Source organism: Schistocerca nitens, chromosome 8, assembly GCF_023898315.1.
Source record: "Schistocerca nitens isolate TAMUIC-IGC-003100 chromosome 8, iqSchNite1.1, whole genome shotgun sequence".
Classification (NCBI taxonomy): domain Eukaryota; kingdom Metazoa; phylum Arthropoda; class Insecta; order Orthoptera; family Acrididae; genus Schistocerca; species Schistocerca nitens.
In genome coordinates, this window is record NC_064621.1 from 177385910 (window position 1) to 177409589 (window position 23680).

At 43.0% G+C, this 23680-nt stretch overlaps 1 protein-coding gene across 1 annotated transcript in view; it reads left to right on the forward strand.

Moving 5' to 3' along the window:
• Window positions 1–961: 961 nt before the first annotated feature.
• The window catches only part of LOC126198529 (bumetanide-sensitive sodium-(potassium)-chloride cotransporter), a 603867-nt gene continuing 581148 nt past the window's right edge, over window positions 962–23680 (forward strand). The window contains exon 1 of the mRNA XM_049934924.1: window positions 962–1490. Within this exon, the coding sequence (XP_049790881.1) occupies window positions 1086–1490 (405 nt within the window). The 5' untranslated portion in view covers window positions 962–1085. The remainder of the gene's footprint in view (window positions 1491–23680) is intronic.

Sequence of the window (23680 nt, forward strand, 5' to 3'; positions counted from 1 at the left end):
TTGTGACGCAGTCTGTCCAGCCATGGCTGGTAAACTACGAAGATATAGTAATAAAGTAATAATAATAAAGTAATAATTGATAAAGTCCCCACCCACAATTTTCACGACTGCCGTGGTATCTTATATCTTAAATAATAAGCAGTCTGAGATTCAGCACTGCCAACAGCTGTAATTGCTTTACATAAACAATTACGCTACAGTGCATTGTTGAACATGTAGTATCTTATAAAATACATCGCCGATTATCTGAATCTTAAATGTGATAGCTCAACGTGTACAAAGTGTGTGTGTGTGTGTGTGTGTGTGTGTGAATACATATCCTTCGAACAAAGTTAATAAACATTCGGTGGTGAACCTATCACCACAGCCCAGATTTCATGGAACGGTGACGGTCCATTATAACACGTTAGTCGCGAAGTCAATTTGGCGCAAGCTTCCTCAGTTACTATCTTGTTACTAACAGAAAGGAATTTTCCTTTGGGTGCCATTACCAATCTGCAAGAGGAAACGCTAATTTCTTCAGACAGATGCATATAAAAGAGGGAGTAAAATGCACTAAAAAATAATGTTAACGTTGATACGTAGCACATATTCCCACCGATTACATTTGACACACGCGTCATACGAACATCGTAAACATACTGTTTTTAATCAACGTCAGCTGATGTAAACCAGAGACACAATACATCCTCTCTTTGGTGTAAGCATTTTATTATACTATCGATTACCCTTCGAAGTTGTCTTCAAGGACGACATTGAAAGGATTATATTAATATTGTAATATATTTGACTTCAGTAAAGATACTTCACTTTAGATTAATATTTATATTTTCTATATAGCAAAAATTAAATCGCACTCGAAAATCTGCACTCGCAATTTCGACGTAGCAATCGATAGCCGAGCGAGGGATCGTATTTTTAAACAGCTCTGGGCGTCCTATAAGGCAGCGCTCCGCGGACCACATGCGCATGCCGCTTCGTGGAGCACGACAGCTGCGTGTTGTGCTCATGGTTGAGCCGGTGAATCTGTAGTTTTTCTGTTAACTTGTGTAGTGCTTTTTTTTAAATTTAATTTGCAATTAATTATGCCTTCAGAAAAGAGTGCTTTGAACAATGCGCGTAGAGATTCTTGGGGTGTTGAGCTGGGCGATATGGATAAAAGAACTCGTTTTCAAGTGAACAGAGTTGATGGCTCTTCTTCAAAAAATGAAGAGGGCGACGAATATGGTGAGAGTGACCCACTGCGTGGAGAAGGTGACGATTCCAGAAGAGGTTCGCTTGAAAATTATCGGCCAACTTCACCTAACATGCTGCTGTCTCATACTTCTGACACATCTGGATACGACACGCGCTATGCCAAAAGCTTTCGCCACTTCACGAGAGAAGCCCTGCCAAGACTTGATAATTACCGCAATATTATGTCGATACAGGCAGCATACCGACCAACATTAGATGAACTTCACAATGCAACGTTACATGGACATGGAAAGGTAAGAATGTTTCTTTTTATGACTAACAGTGCGTTTATGTCATGTGTGTGAGAAATTGAAGTTACTCTAAGACACAACCATGTTTTTTTTTTTTTTTAATTTTTACTGATGTGGTATTGCTGAGAAATCAACGGATTGTAGGACGCTCTAAACTAAGCAAACATTGGTTTCATGAAGCAACTTCTTTCTGTCTTGAAAGGAAGAGGTATACGTCAGACGAACGCTCTTAGTGGAGATAAATCCTGCATCAAAATAGATATTTTAAATACTTTATTACAAGAAACTGGCCGTTTTCAGAGAAATGGTTGATGGAAGTGTGCCGTTACGGTACCTGCAGTGACATCGGGAAGCAGCGGATAGATTGCTTGTTCGTAATTTGTATTGCAGGGTAATAACTCTACCCACACTTTTTGATACTTGTAAACATCGTAAGTTAAACTTTTGTGCATTTGTATTCTTTACCGCGATGTGTAATCTTCTCACGAAAAAATATTCCTCAGTTCCCATCGACGACGCGACAACAATTAGGCAGCCCCGAATGAAGTTCCATTGTGCTTTCTCCGCAGCAAGTGAAGTGCGGGTGAATGTTGTTAACATGTGACGCCGGTAGGGAACCGTGTTCGACAGGAAAGCTAAGCTGCCTCCAGAACTTGTAGCACCTGTTACGATACTGATGTGCCTACGCCCGTTGTATTTCGTATACATTGGTCATCACATCGATACATTCATAATTAAGTTACATTTATCGGAAACTCCTCCCCAATAACTATCATAATGGATTTATTCATCAGTTAGTCTGCAAAGTGTTGTCAAGATAAGTTACTGAACTGACATCAATTTAAGTGCTGTTCTCTGACTTTCCCGCCGATATGATTCACAGTGGAACAAGTTTTCTAAAAAGCTAGTCATATTCACCAACAAGACTTACCCCTTGCAGTTTTTCGTTACCTGCAGAAAAACAAAATGCTAGGATTTGCACCAAAAGACAAAAATTAAAACCAGTATGTGATATTTTGTTAACACGACGTTAGACACTGGAATACTCCACAGACCTGGAGACGTGACGGCGCAACACTATTGTTGTCAAGAATGTGGGGATATAATCCAGTAGTTGTTCCATCTAGTAGGAATCAGTTGCGTTATTTCTCCTGGATTCTGAGCTAAAATAAAGTGAACTGTTTCTTCAATGGATAGTAAGTTCCTTATAATGCTCTTCCATAGCATTTGCCTGACAGCTGAATACGAGGGCTTCCTTTTAAGTTTTTATTAAAACTTTGAATTTTTTTTACAGATAATTTTATTATTTATCAAAATGTTCGTCCGCAGCTCGTGGTCGTGCGGTAGCGTTCTCGCTTCCCGCGCCCGGTTCCCGGGATCGATTCCCGGCGGGGTCAGGGATTTTCTCTGCCTCGTGATGACTGGGTGTTGTGTGATGTCCTTAGGTTAGTTAGGTTTAAGTAGTTCTAAGTTCTAGGGGACTGATGACCGTAGATGTTAAGTCCCATAGTGCTCAGAGCCATTTGAACCAATCCAAATGTTCGTCTTTAAAATTTGTGTGGTTTTGTTTTCTTTCGAACCAGTTCTGGGATTATTTTTGTCCATTAGAGATGTTAATACCCGTCCACGCATATGTATGTCTGACAGGAATTTAAAAAAAGCCGTTAGGTGATGTAGCAGATGAATGAGGGCACTGCCACATTAATTCGATGTTTTTCTCCGTCAAATAATTAATCAATTGTTTTACGTGCTGTATAAGAAGGAAGAAAGATTGAGGTGTTAACTCCTGTCGACATGGAGGTCATTACAGACGAAGCACAAGCTCGAATTTGTGTCAAAGATGGGCAAGGAAATCGGCCGTGCCCTTTCAAAGGAACCATCCCGGCATTTGCCTGGAGCAATTTAGGTACATCATGAAAAAAGGAAAAAAAAAACCTGGATGGCCGGAAGAGGATTTGAACCGTCGCCCTATCGAATTCGAGTACTGTGTGCAAACAACCCCCCTTGGTACGTGCTGTATGACGCCACTGTGATGAAGAATGATACTACGTTATCGATTGTTTGTCCTAATTTCATCGATAACTTGTGGCCGACAAGTTATTGTATACCGTTCAGCGTTAACTGTTCTTCGATCCCATAAACCAATGGGTACTCAGTGCCCATTGTAATTTAAGAAACATGCGGTCATTCTCTGATCACACGTAACGAGTGACCTGCTTCCATCACATGCGCGTGTAGCATGCAGTGTGGTACCAAACACCCAGAAGTATCGATTGGAGATGCTGAGCCCCCTTGTCTTATCACAGCCTTTAGGCAAGTACCTTCAGCCCACTGACTTCTGTCCCAGTGAAATAACGATTTGCTGCATCAGATAGCTGGGTGTATTCATTGCAGTGGCAGTTTTCTCCAATATCGAAGAAAAAATCCAATGTGAGTCGAGAAGGATGGCTGGCGCTCGCTGAAAGCTTCGTAGTTACCGTTTCCGGAACTTCACCAATAAAAGCCGAAGGTGATTGTAGCGACTCGCCACTAGTTGTGACTCTAGGTGAAGTTTAACTAATCACAGTCTAAAGTGCCAGATACGATTGTCAGTGTAAAAGGCTTGTGTAACATTTCCTCCGAAAGTGACATCGCTCATATAATAGTCATCAGACGCCACCAGTGGTTCGTATATGTATTATAGGTGGTTTCCGGCTCGTTGCCCTTATCGATACATGTACATACATACTCCGCAAGCCATCGTGCGGTGCGTGGCGAAAGATACTCTTTACCGCTAGTAGTCATTTCCTTTCTTCAAATGCCGGTTCTCTAAATCTTCTCAATGGTGTTCCTCGAAAAGAACGTCGCCTTCCCTCCAGGGATTCCCATTTGAGTTCCTGAAGCTTCTCCGTAATACTAGGGCGGTGTTCGGATCTAGCAGCCCGCTTCTGAATAAGAGGCAAGGGTAGGACCGCTTACAGTTTTCCTTGTTAAGCTGTGTTCCACAGTAATTACAGACACCGAACTTTTAATTCGAAATGACTCGCCAACAAGTCCCCATCGTCCATTCTTTCACATATTCCCTCTTGGTATGTGGCCTGTACTAACAGGCAGAACCAGCTACTGCAGGCCACTTCTATAAAGATAGCCGGCCGCGGTGGTCTAGCGGTTCTGGCGCTGCAGTCCGGAACCGCGGGACTGCTACGGTCGCAGGTTCGAATCCTGCCTCGGGCATGGGTGTGTGTGATGTCCTTAGGTTAGTTAGGTTTAAGTAGTTCTAAGTTCTAGGGGACTTATGACCTAAGATGTTGAGTCCCATAGTGCTCAGAGCCATTTGAACCATCTATAAAGATACTAAGAACAAATTATGACTAGCGCTAATCTACTCAGCCAAATAATCATTTAAATTACTTTTTACACGTTTACTTATATAAGGAGTGTTAAAACGAAAAGGTATGAAACGTCGTAAAACGGTTGAAATTTGCATATGCCGCTTTTTGGATAACGTATTGAGCCGTTTAGGAACACGAACGTATTGTCGTTATCTCTCCCTATAAAGTCAAAACTGTGCCATCAGCATGCAAAACGGTGCTCGACGAATTTTTCGACGTCCGAAGTTCGATACTCAACGAATTCTTCAAGCATGGAAAACCATTAACACTGACGTGTACTGTGACACACTCCGTAGACTACACAGCTCCATCAAGAGCAAAGGGACTGGGCTGCTCACGGAGGGAGTGATTCTGTGCCGCGGTAACGCGCGTCGATACCTCTCCGAGATCACACGAAGTGTAATGACCGCAGCTTAAGCATCCGTCCTAAAGGCCGAAATGTTACCCAAATTAGCTTTGTTTCTGTCAACACACAGTCACAAAAGCCTCTAATACCGTGGTCCCCAGGCTTTTTGAGGTCACTATCCGAAAGTGCAATAGAACGGTCAAACAATTCTCAGTGCATCGCGAGCGATACCTACCTGTACAACTCCTCAGAAAAGAAAGCTTTTTATTCTCATTGAGAGTAGCTACTTGTTGCAAAACATGCTTCCTCTGCACCATTCCTCTCCCTTGCGGCACTTGCTTTATCCACACCGTGTACCTCCATTTGAAATCAACCAAGTTAAAATGAGTGGAGTATTTGTAAATCACTTTGTTGCTGAACTCCTTACTTCTGAACTGGCAGAAATTCAAACACATCAGGCTGGCAGTACTCTGTGCCCGACCACTGCCAATAATAATAATAATAATAATAATAATAATATGTAGGTCCTACAGCAGTGTAGCAGCCATTACGTAGTTACTATCCAGCTGAACTGTCGATTGCCGGCCGAAGTGGCCGTGCGGTTAAAGGCGCTGCAGTCTGGAACCGCAAGACCGCTACGATCGCAGGTTCGAATCCTGCCTCGGGCATGGATGTTTGTGATGTCCTTAGGTTAGTTAGGTTTAACTAGTTCTAAGTTCTAGGGGACTAATGACCTCAGCAGTTGAGTCCCATAGTGCTCAGAGCCATTTGAACCATTTGAACTGTCGATTCCTTTGTTCATTGTTGTAAATTGAACAATTAAGCAATATCTGATCTATTGCGGGAATTTTCATGAGATATTTAAGCCTATTTAATGCACGTGTCTTAATTTTACTATGTGGTAAAAAGCCCGAAGTGAAAAAGATGTTTCCGTTGGGCGTGAACCCTTCACCACCTTGGCTTCGTGAAGCGGCCCGTGTTAACCTTGGCCTTCATCCACTTCCTAAGGATACTACTCCAGTTTCGCTCTATCGCCTTCAGTTTCACGACCTTTGCGTGGAATTTCGCGATAATACCTTTGTGTACACTGATGGCTCTTGGACTGACCGTGGTGTCGGGTGTGCCTTCGTCATTGGCGCCCACGTCTTTAGATATCGGCTTCCGGCACACCGCTCAGTATTTACAGCCGAACTCTTCGCCCTGTATCAGGCCACAGAGTACATCCGGCGACAAAGACTTTCCACTTGTGCCATCTGCTCAGACTCACTCAGCGGTCTTCAAAATCTATGTGCGCTGTACACCGCCCATTCCTTAGTGCAATGGGTCCAGGAAAACTGTCACTTGCTCATTCTAGGTGGAGCCACTGTGAAGTTTATGTGGGTTCCTGGTCATGTCGGTCTGCCAGGAAACGAGGCTGCTGCCAAGGCTGCAGTCCTCGTACCTGAGCCCACTACTTCCTACATTCCCTCCAATGCCGTTTGTCAGGAGGTGGTGTCCCTTTGGCATCGCCATTGGTACTCCCTTCAAGGGAATAAGCTCAGGATTATTAAGCCTCTCCCAGCGGCTTGGACGGCCTCCTCTCGGCCCTCCCGCCGGGAGGAAGTCATTTCAACTCTGTTGCGTATTGGGCACTGCCGTTTCTGCCATCGTCATTTGATAAGTGGCGCTCCCCCACCACTTTGTACACATGGCGCCCAAGTTTTAACTGTCGGCCACTTCCTGACGAACTGTCCATTTTTTTAAGGGTTTGCCGTCTGAGTTATCGGCTGTTTTAGCAAGTGACACGAGGGCTGTAGACCGCGTTTTACTTTCTATTCGTCAAAGCAGTATGGCGAAGGCCATTTAATTTTTAGTTTTGGAGCTCCGCTTCTGTATGGTGTTTTTAGTAGCCCTTTCTCCAGGTCCCTGTTTTTAGCTGTTTTCGCTTATGTTAATTGGGGTTGAGGTTTAGTCATTTTTTAACTCTTCTCTGTTTTCGTGTTCCATAATTTTGACGTTCAAATGGCTCTGAGCACTACGCGACTTAACTTCTGAGGTCACCAGTCGCCTAGAACTTAGAACTAATTAAACCTAACTACCCTAAGGACATCACACACATCCATGCCCCTAGGCAGGATTCGAACCTGCGACCGTAGCGGTCGCTCGGTTCCAGACTGTAGCGCCCAGAACCGAACGGCCACGTGAGCGCATATGACGCCAGTTGATTTTGCGCCCTAAAACAAAACAAGCAAAAAAAATAAAAAAGCTTCGAACCGGAAACAAAACAGCAGTCCACGGAGTGGCCGCACACCACCTCTACTCAGAAGAAAAAGTGATTCAAGTCAGCGCACCCGCTAGGACCTCTCAAAACTTCGTTGAACTGTTCTTCCTCATCCACCCTACAGCCCGAATCTCACGCCTTCCGACTTCCATCTGTTTGGCCCAACGAAGAATGCACTTCGCGGGAAACAGTACGTGGAGGTTATTGATGCAGCAAGTCGGCTCCGACGTCGACCTTGCGGACACACAGGCCCTCTCAATAGGGTGGCGTAGGGCCGTCGAATTGTACGGAGATTATATCAAGGGAAAAAGGGCTTCGTAGCCAAAAGTGTGGGAAATAGCACGGTGTACTGGAATCTTTAACAAAACCAATCTGCTTTCAGAAAAAAATGTGTTCCATTACTTACTGAACGCCCATTGTATACGGGCGTGTAAATGCTCGGTCTCCCATCCTACCATTTCGTTTAGAAAAGGTGAGTTCATTTGCGTCTATACATTTAATTTTCTGCCCAACAGTTGCCTACGTGACCCTTTATGCTGCCTGCTGTCTCTGGCATAGACGGGCAGCTTCGAAGACCTCCATTGGGTTTCCCTGTTGGCTCAGTCCACTACCCTTGCCATTACACTGGCAGATTTTCAGTGCCACCCACATACAGTGGCGATCCGTTGGGGTCAGACCCGCATTTATAAACTGAGACTCAGTCTCCAAATTTTCAACTGTATCGTTTCTCAAATGGGATATGACTATGTACAGGGTGAACCCGAACTCCACCGACAACACTAAGGTTGTTCAGGGATATTTTCTGAGTATCGTGGTACCGGTTGTTTCAAAATGAATGTTGGGGTTTTAAGTCGTTGTAGCGTTTATTACATTTAACTCACAATTGTAAATAATACATCAAATGAAAGAGCAACTCAGTTGTCCGTACAGGTGTTCAGTGTGAGCACCATTCGTTACACGGCACAAGAGTGACTGAAGAACTTGAACGAGTGAGTCTTTCACGAGAGGCCCCAAGAAATCAGTTTGGACGGTTAGACATGAATTAGCACCGTCTGTGTGGAGAATTTTAAGGAGATGCTGTCAATTACCTTGTCATCGATTGCAGTTGTTACAAGCTCTGAAGCGTACAGACAACACTTTACGTGCCAAGTTTGCAAACGAAACGTTGCTGCATGACGATGAAATATTCTGGATCGTGTCGTCTTCAGTGATGAATCGATATTCCTGCAAAATGGAAATCTGAACACACACAATGTGCATATCTCGGGGTCAGCAAATCCACACGAGATAGTGCAGTTGCAACGAGGCTGCCCTAAAATGAATGTTTTTTGTAGCATATATCGGCGGAAAATTTATGGGCCTTTCTCTTTCGGTGAAGCAACTGTGGAGGTTGTTTCTTACCTTGGTGCGCTAGAACTATGGCTCTTTCCTCAATTGGAAGAAGCTGAATCACGGAATTTTATTTGGAAGAAAGATAGTGCGCCGCCTCACTGGCATAACTCGGTACTCGATTGGTTAAACGACGTTATATCCGACCGCTGGATTGGCCGAAGGGGACAGAGCTTGTTTTGCATGGCCATCACGTTTACCCCATCTGACGCCATACGATTTTTTCGTAAAGGCTATGTGTACGTGCCTCCGCTACCGGCTAATATCATCGACTGATGAAACAGGATGAAAGCACGCTATTTTGTCGAAAGACGACATGTTGAGAAACGTGGCTGTTGTACTTAAGGTTTATAATTTATATAAAAAACAGCTACCAGCCACGTGTATGGTTTAAAAAGGTTTATTATCTTCAGACCATGACCGGTTTCGGATTTTCCTTTACAAATCCATCTTCAGATGGCAGATTACAAGCATTCTTAGTTGGACCTAGTTTTGTTTGTGTTATTCGTTTGCTGCACTGGGAAAGAAAAGAAATATTTTGTTGTCATATCGGTAATGGTATTTTTACGAAAGATTTACTTCTTTTACAAGATCTAATTGCTCATGAGATGGTTTTTATAAACATTAGTAAACTTGCAGGTTAGTGTACTTACGAGCTGTGTAGTTCTGCCTGACGAAATATTCGTGCGTTTATGTTTTCAAACGCAAGCTTCATACACTTTTCAATATGCATTATGTGAGTGCTATTCCAGTCAATGGGCGTCACTTTAAACTCATGACTGGAATAGCACTCACATAATGCATATTGAAAAGTGTATGAAGCTTGCGTTTGAAAACATAAACGCACGAATATTTCGTCAGGCAGAACTACACAGCTCGTAAGTACACTAACCTGCAAGTTTACTAATGTTTATAAAAACCATCTCATGAGCAATTAGATCTTGTAAAAGAAGTAAATCTTTCGTAAAAATACCATTACCGATATGACAACAAAATATTTCTTTTCTTTCCCAGTGCAGCAAACGAATAACACAAACAAAACTAGGTCCAACTAAGAATGCATGTAATCTGCCATCTGAAGATGGATTTGTAAAGGAAAATCCGAAACCGGTCATGGTCTGAAGATAATAAACCTTTGTAAACCATACATGTGGCTGGTAGCTGGTTTTTATATAAATTATAAACCTTAAGGATGAAAGCAGTTGTTGAACAGTTATTCTAGACTCAGTGATACAGGTTTGGGAAGAAATCTCCTATCGACTCGATGTGTACCGTATGAGATATGTGCCGTAAGACAATGGTGCTCACATTGAACACATGTAATAAAAACTCTTTGAGTCGTTCATTAACTTGACGTATTATTTATAATTGTGAGTTGTATGCAATAAATGCTTAAAACTCCGATATTAATTTTGAAACACAAGTAAAAAGGTCCCGCGGTCTCCGTTGACTAGCGACAGAGTATTTACATTTCGTTTGGTTTCTTATCCTCATTTGTGTTTCTATCTTTATTGTGACACAAGTGTTCAGTGTATCACTAGCTTCACAGCCGAATAGCAGCCTGGGAATGAGCTACCTCCAAGTCGAGTGCAATCAGATTAGAGTAGCTTCAACGGTGATATGGCTACGGAGGCCAGTGTAATTAAATTGTCTCAAAGTATATACAACACTCCCGCTAGGATCTTTCATGTAAATGCTGTAGTTTCGTTTCATCAAACTACCTGAAGGGATGTTACAGTCATCTCTCAAACGACCCCAGACTTACAAACATATCTCTCTCTCTCTCTCTCTCTCTCTCTCTCTCTCTCTCTCTCTCTCTCTCTGCGCCATATATTAGGTCGTTATGGAAACTAATCGAACCGCTGTGAGTACAATCTTCAAGCGGTCGTGCTCCGGAGTGCGTAGGTGGTGGCCCGAGCGGATGTTCCGGAAACTTATATCTGCCTATCTGATGGCTGTGGTTTCAGGAATGACAGGGCTCACCGTGTATGCGCCATGGCGCTACACAGCTTTGTTAACTACAAATACGACACCGAGAGCTTTTCTATCCGACCACTTTTAGTACGATTGAACACTTCAACGAGAAAGATCTCAGCCCATAAATTTCGTTACGTTGAACGCCGTTTGACCAGGGGAGCCTTTCAGTTGTTTCGTGATCAAGACCTCGCGAACTGTGAGTTGTGGATAATATGTCGCTACATCCAGCTCATCATAATCCGTGAGAATCGTTTATTTATATGGATGAGAGGGTGAGATATTGCCTTTTTACGTACCCTTTAAGCAGAGCGGGAAACCACATAGGCAAGGTAATAAGTTGATATTTATTATATGCCATTGATTTCCTTCTCTCTTTTATTCACAAGGGAAAAAATACAAATGTACGTTGTAATTTGCTACGAAAGTGACATGTAAAGTCGACATCTATCACATAATCAGCCAGAGCAGCAGATTTTAAGTGACGACGTGAGTACTAGATGACGAGTTTATGTTTCAGTTTCGTAACAAGTTGCTGAGTATATTTCTGTTTTTTTTTTTCTCCCTTTATCTTGCACGTTTAATACTTTCGTAACTTTTTATTTAATAATATTTTTGTATTTTCTAGACTTTTAATCTTGATGATGGCTCGTTGGGGTCCAAACGGTGTACTGTCATAGATCCACCAGATGCGATCAAGACAGTTGTGAATAAAAGATTGTATTTAAAAATAGATCATATGTTACAGCACAAATTCATACGAGGATTATTCAGTTCATTACTAAAAGTTTTAGTGTTTTTTTTTTTTTCCCCCAAGCAGTTTCAGGCAAATCAAATTAGGAATGGCCGGTCAGAAATTTTGATCTTACTACTCCCAAAAACGAGACTAGCGTCTTAACCAACGTGCGTCCTCGCTCGGTCAACTTCCCTTCGATCCTTAATCACTTCTCGTGAACGCCACGAAGCTTCCTTTGAAAAGGCTACCTCCAACATCTCCCTTCACATTTGACCAATCGGATCTTTTCTCTAATATCTTCCTCGTCGAACGGATATCAGCCTCAAATAGTCATTCAGCATTTAGTACTGGGTCTGAACAGTCGTGTGACGAGGATAATGCCGCATCAGGAACTTTACAGACGTAGTAGATAATTACTTATAATCAGCGGTTATTTATTTATTTAGTGTTTGGCTTACAGAATTACATTTTAAAGGAACATACAGTTAGAATGATATAAGGTAAAATGATATAAATGTAAACAGATACACGCAGTAATTAAAGAAGCTGAGTGGTCCGTTTTTCATAATAGTTTCATATTTAAAGTCCCCCAACCAGTAAATTGCTCCACGTGTTGCGCTAACAAAGTCTTTCTAGGTACCCATGGCTTTTGCAATTAACAATATGTATTCTGGAATCTCGATGTGTAATGAGAAGATACCAAATATTCATTAGTTCCTTCATCCCAGGCGGTTGAGGCAGTGGAGGAATTGGTGAAGTGACATCTGTCCGAAGAAATGAACGATGGCAATTTTTGTTTTTAAATTAACCTCTTAGCAAACAGGGCAGCCAATGTGCTTAGGAACATATTAGTAACTACAACAGTGAAACACAGCAACAAGAATGTCAGCCTGGCCAAATAACGGCGTAGCCGATATGCAGTGCCACAACTACCATACAATGCAATGTAAATGAGAACGATGATTTTCAATCGTCTTTCACTGTGAATGAATTTCGGTGCGCTATCGAGAAATTGTAGGGTAATCAGGTAGCTGGGCAGTCACAAGAGAAAGTACCGACCTACGGGAGAAACGTAAATGGACCGTAAGGTGGTTATATGCTTTCGGAAACTGTACAGGAGTCTCTTGGTCTAGGCGAGAAACGAGCAGAGGCCATATGCCGCCCCGTGCCTGAGGTGGAACCAGAGAGCCCAGCATAGCATAGAACATTGCCTCACACTAGTTGGAAGTTGGTCTTGTGTTGCAAAAGTTGGTTCTAGAGCTCCAAAGGCCTCCTAAACGGGTTTTCAACTTGACACAGTATTTCGCGGTTGGTTTCGAGCGGGATCAGGTAACTAGAGTTCGTTGACCTCAGCCGTGCCTACGACACCTTCAGTCCTGCAAGGCTGCTTGAAAAGCACTTCAGTTAATGTACGGCTACCAACAGCTTAATGTGAGTTCTAGAACCGCCGTTTTGTATCGCACTATAGAACGAGAATGGTCGCTGCAGATTATAGCGAAACGATTTCCGTTTCCGAATTAAAAGCTACCTTCGTCACACTGCGCTGTACATTTCTTAATATTCCCATGTTTTAATATTTGTGCGAATTGCACAATATGCCTACATAAATGTAAATAATACGTAGTCACGAACAATTACCTACCTAGATAACATATGAAAGATGAGGGCAGACATTTAGGCTGAAATGAGACATTAAGACAGCTGCGAACATTTGACAAACAATGCTGGACAGAAGTGTTTAGTCAATTTTCTGTTGACTTCCCGCAACCCGCTGTTGCTAGGTACATATTCGGTGCGTGGAGACTACTTGGTTTTACACAGTAGATCGTTGGACTGGGCTCCTAGAAACGCGATCGTATTGTACAGTAAGTATGCTTGATTCAGTCGCAGCAAGGCATTTGTGCAAAATTGTTAGTCATCTGAAAGGCAAGACATTTTTTAAAAAACATTAATATACACGTTTTTATCCAGTTAGTAGTCCATAGAATGATGGACACGGTCTGTTATTGATGAAAGCTTCAATTTCTCTGTTTTTTTTTTAATACGTCGATTAAAACTTTCTGTAAATTAGTTTTTACAATTTCATTTGTTTTTCGCTGTTTCTTCAAGAGGATAAGCAATTGTTTTTTATGCATGTATGTAACAACTTATACGGGCTGGTGAAGCCAGGATGGGACCTGGGATAGAGCTCATCGTGCCCAGTAACTTGACTACAAAAAGTATTTATCTTATTTTATCTTTTTTGAATGTTTGTAAAAGGGCTCTAAACAACAATTCCGACAATGGAAGCTCTATTTAATTACATAGAACATAATTTCGGAGTAACAATTGTATATGTTTGTTCAAAGAAAACTTTCGGCTGGGTGACTGATAGAAGTAGCTTCGTCGATTGTAATCGAATGCCTGTAATCGATAGGTAGCGTTCCGAGCGCTGCCAACTTCATAAAATGATTCCAAAATCTATTACAGACGAACATTTCAAAGATATCAGCATAACACATCTGCTCTAGGAGTTGTACATGTACTAAACATGTTTTTGTATTCTATGTAGTGGGCTTCTAGCTGCCCAGTTATTAGCCAAAACCCTCGTAGTCTCCTTGACAACACTTTGTGAAAGAAAGCGCAATGGAAGTCTGCATGCCACAGAACTCCACCTTTTTCTCCCAATTTTCGGTACTGCAGCGAGCTCACAAAGAAAAGAAATCTGCGCTGTATAATCGAGTGCCTTATTTTGCTCTTTATCTGCTTTCTGTGTCTCCTATACAATTTAGTTCTTGGGGCAGGACATAAATCAAAACTTGCTCTGTTGTATAAAAAATGTCAGTATTAGAGTCTTGTTCCTCGCGGGATTTAAGCATGTGTAAAATGAAAATCTTCCGGAAAAATACACTTTTCAGGAAAAAGAAACGATCATCACGGAGGAATTATCCAAATGGGATGGAAATCGGTAGATGTGACGTATAGGTACAGAAAACAAATGATTACAATTTCAGAAAATTTTTTATGATTTACTGTAGAGAAGGAGCTTCACAAATCGAACAAGAGAATAACGCTTACTCGGCTTGCCATTGAGTGAAAGAGCTGTTGGATGTCTTCCCGAGGGTTGTCGTGCCAGATTCTCTCCCATTGGCGCGTCAGAATCCCGTAGTGGTTCGAGGACCCTGCACAGAATGCTCCAAACTTTCTCTATTGGAGAGAGATCCGGCGACGCTCTTGGTAGAGGCAGGGTTTGGAACCACGAAAATAGACAGTAGAAACTCTCGCCGTTTGCGGGCGGGCGTTATCTTGCTGAAATGTAAGTCCAGGATGGCTTTCCGTGAAGGGATCACATTGTCTTCACTGATGACTCCCGCTTCGAATTTAGCCCCAGAGACCAGAGAAGACGTGTCTGGAGATGCTCCGAACAATGGTGGGATAACAACCTGACAGTCACCCGCCATACGGCCAGACAACGAGGAGTAATGTCTGGGGTGCCATTTCATGTCGTAACACAACCCCCTTGGTTGTCATCAGTGGCACCCTTACAGCACAGCGGTACTTCGATTATATTCTACGCCCCATTTTGTTGCTCTTCATGGCAACGTCTCTGGACTTAAAATTCCAGCAAGATAATATCCGCCCGCACACGGCGAGAGCTCCTACTGCTTGTCTTTCTACATTCCAAACCCTACCTCAGCCAGTAAGGCCACCGGATCTCTCTCCAATTAAGAACTTTTGGAGCATTATGGGCAGAACTTTGTGGTTATGAACGATAAATTGATACCGTCCAAAACTGACGATGCAGGAAAGTCATCTGGTTGTGACCTTTCGCTCTCGCCGTCGGCCGCACCGGTCTTCTTCACCTTCGTCATCTTTGCTGGAGACAGTGAGTCCGATTTCTGCCACAGCCTCAACCACGTATAGATAAAGATCTCGTTCTCCTTCACCTCCATTAGATTTTTTTAAGTCTATTTTTACGACTTGGAATAAATAGCAGTAAAAAATCGGCTGTTTCATTAAGTTTCGGGTGTGCAGCCACAAGAATTCTCCTTCTTGTTCTTCTAATATTTCGGCTGTATAACATTCAGCAATCTTCAGAGTGAGCCGCAAGACTGCCGCTCCAGTGCTCGCTTCTTCCCTTTACACTCGTGTACCGCGCAACCGCGTACGCGGTACACGAGCATAAAGGGACGAAGCGAGCACTGGAGCGGCAGTCTTGCGGCTCATTCTGAAGATGGCTGAATGTTATATAGCCGAAATATTAGAAGAACAAGAAGGAGAATTCTTGTGGCTGCACACCCGAAACTTAATGGAACAGTCTTTGCCCCGCCAAAACCTGAAGATTCACAAAATATCGGCTATTCCCAAAAAGGTTTTTTGAGAGGTTTTAACAATCTGGTCGAACGTCTTCGTCTTCCTGACTCTACAACCCTTGGCGGGCCTTGGCCTATTCTAGCACATCATTCCTGCGTCTTGCATCTCCATCCCCTGACACCAATAATTTGTAAATCTTCTTGTACGTCACCCAAGTATCGAAGCCTTGGTCTTTTCCCGCTTCTTAGTCCCATTGGGTTTTGCAGCAGTGCTATTTTTGTTGGGTTCTTATGTTCCATGCCGAAAACGTAGCCGACCCATTTCATACGGTTTATTTTAATTAACTTCATGACTTCAAGATCTTTGTATAACAACCGAAGTTCAGTATATTATCGTCTACGCGGTGCTCCATCTTCATTGGTCACCCCATAGATTTTGCGTAACACCTTTTGTTCAAACCATCCTATTAGCTCTTCACACTGTTGCTAGGTTTCTGAGCCAAATGTTAATAACTGACGTATTAAAGGTTTATACAGTTAGCACTTTGTTTTTCTGGACAGATTTCTGGACTTAAGTTGTTGGGCCATCCCGTAAAAGCATTTGTTAGCAAGGTGGATGCGCCGCTGTATTTCCATACTAACATTATTCTGTGATTTACCAGTGTTCTCAGATAGACAAATCCACTAACAGATCCTATTTACGCCTGGTCAATTTCTAACATTGTATTTAGTTGTGATTGTATTATTCGCATGTATTTGGTTTTGTTGTTGCTCACTTGCAGTGCCATTTCTACAGCTATCACCAGTGCCCTATACGTTTTTTTAGCAGCTAGTTCTGTTCTTGCAATAATATCCACATCATATGCGTAGGCCAGAACCTGCACCATTGTATTGTATAATGTGTGTTGTGTTGATCTGCGCTGCCCTTATTACCTTCTCTAGCGCTATGTTAAAAAACATACATGAGAATGCATGGCCTTGCCTCAGTGCACAGTTAATTTCAAAACTTGATGTTAAATTTCCTTGCATCCGTACTTTAATTACTACTTTTTCCATAGCTAAACTTATGAGGCGTATTAAATGCTGTGGTATGCCCAGGTCATTCATGACTTCAATAAGCTTATTTCTTTTTGTAGTCTCATATGCTGCTTTAACTCTCTCAGCGCCAATCCCGTAGATTCTACGGGCCGCGCGCTCTTCCAAAAGCACCAAGCCCTTGCGTTCTACGGGCCAGCGTATTTTGTTGATTAAAAAACGCCGCGCGTTGTTTTCGCACCACTGTCCATCGATGTACGATGTTTCTACCGTTATCTGTTAGTTGCTCGGCCAGATGGCGTAAATGTACGTCTTGTTTTCGCGGTTATTTATTTACTTTATTTAATCGTGTCCAAGCCATAGACAACCCACATTACATATACACACGAGTACAAATACAATGGTTCAAATGGCTCTGAGCACTATGGGACTCAACTGCTGTGGTCATAAGTCCCCTAGAACTTAGAACTACTTAAACCTAACTAACCTAAGGACAGCACACAACACCCAGCCATCACGAGGCAGAGAAAATCCCTGACCCCGCCGGGAATCGAACCCGGGAACCCGGGCGTGGGAAGCGAGAACGCTACCGCACGACCACGAGATGCGGGCACAAATACAATACACATATGTATAAATGAAACAAACTCAAAATGGGGAGTCATATTACAATATGAAGACAAACATAGTGTATATATCATATCACGTCCCGCCAAAATTCAGCGCATTTAACAGCCACTGCCGTAGCGTTTGCCAGATCTTCTTTCCTGCACACGTCCCACATGTTGCTGCATTCCAGGAGGTGGTCCATTGTTTGGGTCTGTCCGCACTGGCACGTGTCCGTCCCGTCTCGGTATCCCCATTTACACGTGTTTACGTTGCATCTGCCCACCCCAGATCGTAGGCGGTTGAGGGTTCTCCATAATGGCCATTTTAGTTCATTTCCAGAGGCCAGTTGTTCGTTGGGTGAGATTAGAGCCGGCCGCGGTGGTCTAGCGGTTCTAGGCGCGCAGTCCGGAACCGCGCGACTGCTACGGTCGCAGGTTCGAATCCTGCCTCGGGCATGGATGTGTGTGATGTCCTTAGGTTAGTTAGGTTTAAGTAGTTCTAAATTCTAGGGGACTGATGACCACAGATGTTAAGTCCCATAGTGCTCAGAACCATTTGAACCATTTTTTTGGTGAGATTAGAGGTGCCTGGTCTCCCGTAGGCAGTGTTGCTTGCCATTTTGGCAATCTGACCTTTTGTTTTGAGGTTTCGAGCGGTTGAACTGAGGTATTTCGGTGGTTGTTTTCGACTGCGGATGGAGCACATTATTGGTATTCTGTGTAAGAGAAATGGCGCACCGTGGTTTATCGGACGAAGGAATTGCCGATTTGCAGAATTTTTGAGACACTGTCGATATTCTATGTAGTGAAGATGATTTGGACGGCACAGGTGTCTTTGAAAGCGACTGAAGTACAATGTGCTCAGGCACAGAACTGTAAAATGGTAGCGGAAACTGGTTTTTCATTTGCTGTTAGCAAGAGTATCGAATGCATTTTTGTTACACAGTTCATTCCAGGCAAATAAAATGATAACTGATTGCCAACAGCTCCAAATAACCAAAACGGACACACAAATTCCTGCAACATTTACCAACCACAAGCCAAAAAAATGCCTGCCGAGTAAGTTATGTTCGTTCTTCAAAATCAAAGAAAGAAAGTGGGAGCGCATCTTGCAAGGAGACTCGTTATCAATGCGAGGCGTTCTGTATGGAAGCCTGTTTTAAAATATTTCATACGAAAATCTCGTATAAATCCATGTAGAAAGTGCTATTGTATTTGTATACAATATTCAGCACTGATCATTATGTATCTGTGAACTCATTTACTGTACTTATACGAATGTGTGGCTATTTTAATTTTACGAAAACGTCATGTATGTTGTTGTTGTGGTCTTCAGTCCTGAGACTGGTTTGATGCAGCTCTCCATGCTACTCTATCCTGTGCAAGCTTCTTCATCTCCCAGTACCTACTGCAACCTACATCCTTCTGAATCTGCTTAGTGTATTCATCTCTTGGTCTCCCTCTACGATTTTTACCCTCCACGCTGCCCTCCAATGCTAAATTTGTGATCCCTTGATGCCTCAAAACATGTCCTACCAACCGATCCCTTCTTCTAGTCAAGTTGTGCCACAAACTTCTCTTCTCCCCAATCCTATTCAAAACCTCCTCATTAGTTACGTGATTTACCCACCTTATCTTCAGCATTCTTCTGTAGCACCACATTTCGAAAGCTTCTATTCTCTTCTTGTCCAAACTAGTTATCGTCCATGTTTCACTTCCATACTTGGCTACACTCCATACAAATACTTTCAGAAACGACTTCCTGACACTTAAATCGATACTCGACGTTAACAAATTTCTCTTCTTCAGAAACGATTTCCTTGCCATTGCCAGTCTACATTTTATATCCTCTCTACTTCGACCATCATCAGTTATTTTACTCCCTAAATAGCAAAACTCCTTTACTACTTTGTCTCATTTCCTAATTTAATTCCCTCAGCATCACCCGATTTAATTTGACTACATTCCATTATCCTCGGTTTGCTTTTGTTGATGTTCATCTTATATCCTCCTTTCAAGACACTGTCCATTCCGTTCAACTGCTCTTCCAAGTCCTTTGCTGTCTCTGACAGAATTACAATGTCATCGCCGAACCTCAAAGTTTTTACTTCTTCTCCATGAATTTTAATACCTACTCCAAATTCTCTTTTGTTTCCTTTACTGCTTGCTCAATATACAGATTGAATAACATCGGGGAGAGGCTACAACCCTGTCTCACTCCTTTCCCAACCATGGGTTCCCTTTCATGCCCCTCGACTCTTATAACTGCCACCTGGTTTCTGTACAAATTGTAAATAGCCTTTCGCTCCCTGTATTTTACCCCTGCCACCTTCAGAATTTGAAAGAGAGTATTCCAGTTAACATTGTCAAAAGCTTTCTCTAAGTCTACAAATGCTAGAAACGTAGGTTTGCCTTTTCTTAATCTTTCTTCTAAGATAAGCTTTCTCTAAGTCTACAAATGCTAGAAACGTAGGTTTGCCTTTTCTTAATCTTTCTTCTAAGATAAGTCGTAAGGTTAGTATTGCCTCACGTGTTCCAACATTTCTACGGAATCCAAACTGATCTTCCCCGAGGTCCGCTTATACCAGTTTTTCCATTCGTCTGTAAAGAATTCGTGTTAGTATTTTGCAGCCATGACTTATTAAACTGATAGTTCGGTAATTTTCACATCTTTCAACACCTGCTTTCTTTGGGATTGGAATTATTATATTCTTCTTGAAGTCTGAGGGTATTTCGCCTGTCTCATACATCTTGCTCACCAGATGGTAGAGTTTTGTCATGACTGGCTCTCCCAAGGCCATCAGTAGTTCTAATGGAATGTTGTCTACTCCCGGGGCCTTGTTTCGACTCAGGTCTTTCAGTGCTCTGTCAAACTCTTCACGCAGTATCTTATCTCCCATTTCGTCTTCATCTACATCCTCTTCCATTTCCATAATATTGTCCTCAAGTACATCGCCCTTGTATAAACCCTCTATATACTCCTTCCACCTTTCTGCCTTCCCTTCTTTGCTTAGAACTGGGTTGCCATCTGAGCTCTTGATATTCATACAAGTGGTTCTCTTCTCTCCAAAGGTCTCTTTAATTTTCCTGTAGGCAGTATCTATCTTACCCCTAATGAGACAAGCCTCTACATCCTTACATTTGTCCTCTAGCCATCCCTGCTTAGCCATTTTGCACTTCCTGTCAATCTCATTTTTGAGACGTTTGTATTCCTTTTTGCCTGTTTCATTTACTGCATTTTTATATTTTCTCCTTTCATCAATTAAATTCAGTATTTCTTCTGTTACCCAAGGATTTCTATTAGCCCTCGTCTTTTTACCTACTTGATCGTCTGCTGCCTTCACTACTTCATCCCTCAAAGCTACCCATTCTTCTTCTACTGTATTTCTTTCCCCCATTCCTGTCAATTGTTCCATTATGCTCTCCCTGAAACTCTCTACAACCTATGGTTCTTACAGTTTATCCAGGTCCCATCTCCTTAAATTCCCACCTTTTTGCAGTTTCTTCAGTTTCAATCTGCAGTTCATAACCAATAGATTGTGGTCAGAGTCCACATCTGCCCCTGGAAATGTCTTACAATTTAAAACCTGGTTCCTAAATCTCTGTCTTACCATTATATAATCTATCTGATACCTTTTAGTATCTCCAGGATTCTTTCAGGTATACAACCTTCTTTTATGATTCTTGAACCAAGTGTTAGCTATGATTAAGTCATGCTCTGTGCAAAATTCTACAAGGCGGCTTCCTCTTTCATTTCTTCCCCCCAATCCATATTCACCTACTACGTTTTTCTCTCCCTTTTCCTACTGACGAATTCCAGTCACCCATATTAAATTTTCGTCTCCCTTCACTACCTGAATAATTTCTTTTATCTCGTCATACATTTCATCTATTTCTTCATCATCTGCACAGCTAGTTGGCATATAAACTTGTACTACTGTAGTAGGCATGGGCTTTGTGTCTATCTTGGCCACAATAATGCGTTCACTATGCTGTTTGTAGTAGCTAACCCGCACTCCTATTTTTTTATTCATTATTAAACCTACTCCTGCAGTATAATAACATAATTTGTTCATGTTGTATCAGACAGGATTTTGTTCATAGCTGCATGTTAAAGAAGACAAAATGGCCTTAAAATGGTGATAATTCTGTATTTATGTTTTCGATATTTTCCGAGATTTAAATTTTTTAACATTTTTCGCGGGCAAGTGCTCTACTAACTGAGCTACCGCAGCACGACTCACGCCCGGTACTCACAGCTTTACTTCTGCCAGTACCTCGTCTCCTACCTTCCAAACTTTACAGAAGCTCTCCTGCGAACCTTGCAGAACTAGCACTCCTGAAAGAAAGGATATTGCGGAGACATGGCTTAGCCACAGCCTGGGGGATGTTTCCACAATGAGATTTTCACTCTGCAGCGGAGTGTGCGCTGATGTGAAACTTCCTGGCAGATTAAAACTGTGTGCCCGACCGAGACTCGAGCTGTGAGTACCGGGCGTGAGTCGTGCTTCGGTAACTCAGTTGGTAGAGCACTTGCCCGCGAAAGGCAAAGGTCCCGAGTTCGAGTCTCGGTCGGGCACACAGTTTTAATCTGCCAGGAAGTTTCATATCAGCGCACACTCCGCTGCAGAGTGAAAATCTCATTCTGATAGCTAAAATTGCCTAGAATCTGCGGAGGTGGAAAAGTATTGGGCCGATACTGAGAGTGTTACAGTAAGCAAGTGTATGATGTGTTTCTATATTGTATTCTCTTATTTTTTTTCCCAATATCTGCCTCCGAGTGGATATTTGATCAATAGTTGATTTGCCAAATCTAAAGCCTTCCTGGTATCTCCCAAGTTCTTTTTGTGCAATAGGTTTTACTCTGGTGCAAAGGAGGAGGAGAATAATTTATAAGCGGTGTTCAGTAATGTAATTCACTTATTTTTTGTACATTCCAAGATGCCCCGTTTCGTATGTATAGCACATATCACGCCAATATTCGAATCATATGGGATGACTTTTTCCGTCCGTATATCTGAGACCAGGGCGTCAGGCGTCAGGTTAAAATGGAAACGAAGAAAACCGGATGACCGAAAACCGGTTGTTTCAGCGATAACAACCTTTTCTATTGGGACCACTGGTACAGCCTAAGGTGGAGAGCTGCATATTTAAAAAAAAAAACAAAAAAAATGTCGAACTTGTGTGAATTCCTAAGGAACCAAACTGCTGAGGTCATCGGTCCCTAGACATACACACTACTTAAAGTAACTTATGCTAAGAACAGCGCGCGCGCGCGCGCGCACACACACACACACACACACACACACACACACACACACACACACACACACACACAATCACGTGCCCGAGGGAGGACTCGAATCTCCGGCGGGAGGTACCACGTTATCCGTGATTCGTGACGTGGCGCTGCAGATCGGGCGTCCACTCCGCGCGGCAGAGCTGCATCTAACCAATCTTCAGACTGAAGACCACGACGACCACAACAACAACAACATCATTACGTTCGCCCACACTGGCACTGGTTCTGAAGCGCCGTGCACGCGAGCTCCCGGAAATGACAGCAGCGCACGGTGACACGTGTTGTTTACGGGGGCCGGTACAGCGCCGGCCGGTTGTGTGTACGACTGCAGCTGAGCTCCCACGGATCGCATTGTGTTCGCGCTTCGAGGCCGCGTCTCGCTTTCCGGGGCCCCCGCTAGGCGGCGCTCTCCGTGTGTGGCGGCGGATGACGAGCCAGCATCGCATCACATCACATCACATCACGGTCAGCGCGCACGACCGCGGCTTATCTATCGTCCCGCCATCAGCGGCCGGCGTTTCTGGTTGCCTATAGAGCCAGGGTGCACGAATCCGTAAAGGTCGATTCACACGGAACAGAGCGCTAAAACCTTCCGTAATGCATCTGAAACGCCGGCATTCACACTGGTCACCAAACGGAACGGGGCGGAACGTAACCGTCAAGGAGTCTCGAGGAAAACACGGGAGGCTGTGCAACCAGATGCAAATAGCTAAAGTGATTCACTTGACATTGAACGTTATGCGTCCTTTCGCAACAGAAATACAGTGTCTTCCTTGTAACGCTAGGGTGAGTCTTCGGCTCTCCGTAGCTGTCACATAACTAGTGAGGTATATTAATGTCGCGTAGCCTAACGGCCTGAAGCAAGTCTCAATTGGACGCC